The 6,160-nt window shown below is 45.3% G+C and overlaps 1 protein-coding gene across 4 annotated transcripts in view; it reads left to right on the top strand.

Annotated features, from left to right (window-relative positions):
• Positions 1 to 6,160, top strand: part of TAF12 (TAF12 RNA polymerase II, TATA box binding protein (TBP)-associated factor, 20kDa) — a 45,910-nt gene that overhangs the window by 34,270 nt on the left and 5,480 nt on the right. For all 4 annotated transcript variants that reach the window (XM_011981737.1, XM_011981738.1, XM_011981735.1 and 1 more), the window contains one exon: positions 3,780 to 3,894. In XM_011981737.1, the coding sequence (XP_011837127.1) occupies positions 3,780 to 3,894 (115 nt within the window). The remainder of the gene's footprint in view (positions 1 to 3,779; positions 3,895 to 6,160) is intronic.

Here is a 6,160-nt window from a genome sequence, read left to right as displayed (position 1 = left end):
CCACGTTGGCCAGGCTGGTCTCGGACTCCTGACCTCAGGTGATTCACCCACCTCAGCCTCCCAAAGTGCTGGGATTACAGGCATGAGCTATCATGCCTGCTGGCCCATATAACTTTCCTTACTGTTTTTCTTCTTTTTTTTTTTTTGAGACAGTCTTGCTCAGCCACCCAGGCTGGAGGGCAGTGGTGCGATACCGGCTCACTGCAAACTGCATCTCCCAGGTTCAAGCGATTCTCCCACCTCAGCCTCTCGAGTAGCTGGGATTACAGGTGCACACCACCATACCTGACTAATTTTCGTATATTTAGTAGAGACAGGGTTTTACCATGTTGGCCAGGCTGGTCTCAAACTTCTGACCTCCAGTGATCCACCCGCCTCGGCCTTCCAAAGTGCTGGGATTATAGGTGTGAGCCACTATGTCTGACCCTGGCTATTCATTCTTAAAGAATCACCCACTGGGCAGGCGCAGTGGCTCACGCCTGTAATCCCAGCACTTTGGGAGGCCGAAGCGGGCGGATCACAAGGTCAGGAGATCGAGACTATCCTGGCTAGCACAGTGAAACCCCGTCTCTACTAAAAATACAAAAAATTAGCCAGGCATGGTGGCGGGAGCCTATAGTCCCAGCTACTTGGGAGGCTGAGGCAGGAGAATGCTGTGAACCCAGGAGGTGGAGCTTGCAGGAAGCTGAGACTGTGCCACTGCACTCCAGCCTGGGCGACACAGCGAGACCTTGTCTCAAAAAAAAAAAAAAAAAAAAAAGAATCACCCACTGAAAAGCTGATTTGAAGCATAATTGATGAATTTGGCCCAGTAATATATGGATAAATGTTTAACAACCAGCTCTTTGGAGGAAAATGCCCAATTTGCAGTACTTTATTATTTCTGTGATGTAACTATTTCTACCAACATGACATCACTAAATACAAACTTGGGAAAAGAGGTACATAATTGGCTTTTTTTTTTTTTTTTTGACATGGAGTCTCGCTCTGTCACCCAGGCTAGAGTGCAGTGTCTTGATCTCGGCTCACTGCAAGCTCCGCCTCCCATTTCACGCCATTCTCCTGCCTCAACCTCCCGAGTAGCTGGGACTACAGGCGCCCGCTACCACGCCCAGCTAGTTTTTTGTATTTTTAGTAGAGACGGGGTTTCACCGTGTTAGCCGGGTTGGTCTCGATCTCCTGACCTCGTGATCCGCCTGTCTCGGCCTCCCAAAGTGCTGGGATTACAGGCGTGAGCCACTGCGCCTGGCCCACAATTGGCTTTTATGAGCTGGTCTCGGTTCACTCTAGCAGACCACAGACTTGATTGACTTCAGAGTAATTTGTCCACAAGTCAACCTTCCTAATGGAAAGTTCCCTAAATGTCAGTATCTGTGAGTCTTTTCTCTGGAATCATTCAGTATCTCCAGAGAAAATTCCAGTCTCCTATCTTGAGAGTTTATCCCTTAGCTTCTTTTTTTTTTTTGAGATGGAATCTTGCTCTGTTGCCCAGGCTGGAGTGCAGCGGCATGATCTTGGCTCACTGCAACCTCCGCCTCCCGGGTTCAAGCTATTCTCTTGCCTCAGTCTCCTGAGAAGCTGGGACTACAGGTGCACGCCATCACACCCAGCTAATTTTTGTAATTTTAGTAGAGACGGAGTTTCACCATATTGGTCAAGCTGGTCTCGAATTCCTGACCTCGGGTCATCCACCCACTTTGGCCTCCCAAAGGGCTGGGATTACAGGCATGAGCCATTGCACCTGGCAATATGTTTTTTTTAACTGTCATATTAATGGGATTAGGGAGGAACAGGAGGTCAATTGATCTGCTGTTTAATCAGAAATCTTTCTCTTAGATGGTGTGCATTTGGTTCCCACAGTAAAGACGACAATGAGTTAATGGTCCACCAGAACAAGGAATTTTGTATCTATGGTTGTAATTTTAGTTTGTTTTTGTTTGTCAGCAGAGGAAGCCATGGGGACTCTATGGACTGATAAAAATCTCAGTTTTTTCATGTGTGCATATTTATTTACTTATTTGTTTGTTTTTGAGATGAGGTCTCTATCACCGAGGCTGGAGTGCTGTGCCATGATCATAGCTCACTGCAGTCTCGACTAAGTGGACTCAAGCAAGCCTCCCACTTCAGCCTCCCAAGTAGCTGGGACTACAAGTGCATGCCACCAAGCCCAGCTAATTTCTGTATTTTTTGTAGAGACAGGGTTTTGCCATGCATGTTGCCCAGGCTAGTCTCAAACTCCAGAGCTCAAGCAAACTATCTGCCTCGGCCTCCCAAAGTGCTGGGATTATAGGAGTGCCTCATGTAGATATGTAGATTTTTATCTTCAGAATTCTCATCCTTCTCTTCACACAGTTCAATAATAATTGATAGTGATGTGGAAAGAACTCAAGATTTAGACTCAGAACCCTTGAGTTGGAATCCTGGTTCCTCTGCTTTCTTTCTTTCTTTTTTTTTTTTTGAGACAGAGTCTCGCCCTGTCGCCCAGGCTGGAGTGCAGTGGTGCAATCTCGGCTCACTGCAACCTCCACCCCCTGGGTTTAAGCAATTCTCCTGCCTCAACTTCCAGAGTAGCTGGGATTACAGATGCCCGCCACCGTGCGCAGCTAATTTTGTATTTTTAGTAGAGACACGGTTTTACCATGTTGGTCAGGCTGGTCTCAAACTCCTGACCTCAGTTGATCCACCTGCCTTGGTCTTCCAAAGTGCTGGGATTACAGGCATGAGCCACTGTGCACGGCCCTTAGAGACTGGGTTTCACCATGTTGGTCAGGCTGGTCTCGAGCTCCTGACCTCAAATGATCTGCCCACCTCAGCCTCCCAAAGTTCTGGGATTACAGGTGTGCGCCACCATGCCTGGCCTCTATTTATTTGTTATTATTTTTTAAATTATTATTATTATTTTTTGAGACAGAGTCTTGCTCTGTCATCAGGCTGGAGTACAGTGGCACGATCTCGGCTGACTGCAACTTCCACCTCCCGGGTTCAAGTGATTCTTCTGCCCCAGCCTCCCAAGTAGCTGGGACTACAGACACACGCCACCACACCCAGCTAATTTTTGTATTTTTAGTAGAGACAGGGTTTCACCACGTTGGCCAGGATGGTCTCAATCTCTTGACCTCATGATTCGCCCACCTCAGCCTCCCAAAGTGCTGGGATTACAGGCATGAGCCACCGCACCCAGCCTATTTATTTTAAAATACAGATGGGGCTCTTGTAATATTGTTGGGCTGGTCTCGAACTTCTGATCTCAAGTGATCCTCCCAACTCGGCCTCCCAAAGTGCTGAGATTACAGGCATAAGCCATTGCGCCTGGCCTTCTGCTTTCTACTTACATGGCCATGAACAAATTAGTTTCTCTGAGTCTGTGAAATCCTCTGTGGAATGAATAAAATCCATGTCCCATTTTCTTCACAGGATTATTGTAAGGACTAAGTGAGATAATGGAAACAAAAGTGCTTTTAAAATACTGTGAGTGAGGAATTCAAATGATTCACTTTTATTTTCTCACTAATAAATAAAGATATGGAGGGCAGGGATTGAGTTAGTTGATTACTGCTGGGTAGAAATTATATGCTCAGTAAGGTATGAGTTGCACTCAACCTGGGTAATGTTTCTTTTGTTCTTCTCATTCCTCTTCCTCACCTTAGCCCAAATGCTGATTCCAGCCTTCTACTAGAAAGCCTGACTAAATACGCAATACAAGCTGAAAGCACTTGTCCCAGCAACAGGAGCCCACCCTGCCAATGTCGTGCTGACTCTCCCCACTTTACCTTCCCCAGATGCTGCTGCAGATTGCTGATGATTTTATCGAGAGTGTGGTGACAGCAGCCTGTCAGCTTGCGCGGCATCGCAAGTCCAGCACCCTGGAGGTGAAAGATGTCCAGCTGCATTTAGGTATGTGGTCTTGTTTCTCCCTGAAGTATATATTCAACTGCTTCTTCAGGACTGCCAGGGAAAGTGCAGTCAGAAGAACCTTCATGCCAGAGTCAGACTTTTGGGCACTGGGATTTATGTATTAATTCAATAACAGCACCAAATAGAAAAGAGAAATCCATCTATGGTAGGGAGAATGAGCCCAGGCATGGGTTTGAAACGAGATTCTGCCACTTTCCAGCTGTATCACCCTATTTTTCCTACGTAGTATCTCTTAGAGTCTGTTTCCTCATTTGTAAAGTGAGGATCATAATATCCTCCTTACAGAATAATTATGAGAATTATAGACTATGTCTGTAAAGTGACTGGCACAGGGCCTGCACAAAGTAGGATCTAGTAAATGTAGGTACTATTATGTCTCCACCATTCAAATGAAACTGTTCCTCAGTGTTCCCTTACAGTTTTAGCTTATTTATGCATTTTCCCCAAGTTTATAATCATAATATACATACAATTTTATATTTTCCTTTTCTACTTAACAGACACTAAATTTGAGTTTGAGTTTTTCTGGGAGATACTCAGCTAACAGTGATAACCATAATCACTTGGAAATTAATAAGCAGCCCTCTGCATTGGATACAATGTGATTAAAAGAAAGATCAGTCTATAACTCTGTGTGTGTGTATATATATGTATATATTTATGTGTGTGTATATATATAGTATATATAATTTATATATTTATATAAATATATATTTTTTATATATTATATATACTTTATATATATTATACTATATACACAAATATATATATATATTTTGATCGAGTCTCACTCTGTCACCCAGGTTAGAGTGCAGTGACGCCATCTCGGCAACCTCCACCTCCTGGGTTCAAGCGATTCTCCTGCCTCAGCCTCCTAAGTAGCTGGGACTGTAGGCCTGCACCACCACACCTGGCTAATTTTTGTATTTTCAGTAGAAATGGGGTTTCATCATGTTGGTCAGGCTGGTCTCGAACTCCTGGCCTCTGGTGATCCACCTGCCTTGGCCTCCCAAAGTGCTGGGATTACAGTCGTGAGCCACTATGCCCAGCCCAATGTATAACTATAGAGACAGGCCAAATGAATGAGATTCGGTGCAGATCAGCCCATGACTAATTATTGAAAGGCTTCCTTCACAGCGTCAAGAAGCTATTGCCTTGGGGAGGCATTGGTAGTCTAGGTAAAGTAAGTAACACACTTTGGGTAATGTTGCTGGTGTCTAGAGAAAAGGACAGATATTCTGGTTTTCTATTAATGTGTAGCAGACCACCCCAAAAACAGTGGCTTAGCACAATAACAGTTGTTGATTTTATTCATGAATCTGGGGGTTGACTGGGCTCAGCTAGTTTTACTAAGTCAGGCAGTGGCTGGGCCTGAGATTGTCTTGAAGGAAAGCATACTAGTTTCCTCAGGCTACCTTAACAAAATACCATAAACCTGGCAGCTTAAAACAACAAAAAATTTTCTCTCACAGTTCTGCAGGCCAGAAATCTGAAATCTAAGTGTCAGCAGGATCATGCTCCCATTGCTGCCCCTACGGGAGAATCTATTCTTGCCTCCTCCTAGCCTCTGGTGGTGGCTGGCAATCCTTGGTGTTCCGTGGCTTGTAGCTACAGAACTCCAGGCTTTGCCTCAGTCTTCACATGGCCTTTTCCCTGTGTGTCTCTGTCTCTGTGTCTCTTCTTTTCTTCTCACAGGACACCAGTCATATTGGATTAAGGGCTAACCCTACTCCAATGTGATCGCATTTTAACCAATTTCATCTGCAACATCCCTATTTCCAAATAAGATCATATTCTGGAGGTACTTAAGGTTAAGACTGCAACATATCTTTTTTAGGGACACAATTTAAATAACCCATAATGGAAGGCTTCATATCGTCCATGTCTGATGCCTGGTCTAAGAACACTGAAACAGCTGGGATTCTGTAGGCGTCTCCCTCCATCCCTCCCAACCCTCCCATTCCCCTTCACATTCCCCAGTCCTACCCTTCCCATCTTCCCCACCCATCATCTCTCCATATGGTCTCATCCTTTAGCAGTACCAGGATAGCTAGACTTCTTCACCAACACGGTGAAACCCCGTCTCTACTAAAAATACAAAAAATTAGCCGGGTGTGGTGGCCGGTGCCTGTAGTCCCAGCTACTCGAGAGGCTGAGGCAGGAGAATGGTGTGAACCCGGGAGGCGGAGCTTGCAGTGAGCCGAGATCATGCCACTGCACTGCAGCCTGGGTGACAGAGTGAGAC

This window comes from Mandrillus leucophaeus, unplaced genomic scaffold, assembly GCF_000951045.1.
Source record: "Mandrillus leucophaeus isolate KB7577 unplaced genomic scaffold, Mleu.le_1.0 Scaffold23, whole genome shotgun sequence".
NCBI classification, from domain to species: Eukaryota; Metazoa; Chordata; class Mammalia; order Primates; family Cercopithecidae; genus Mandrillus; species Mandrillus leucophaeus.
Note: the sequence above shows the minus strand (reverse complement) of the source record. Positions and strands in the feature narration are given on the sequence as shown.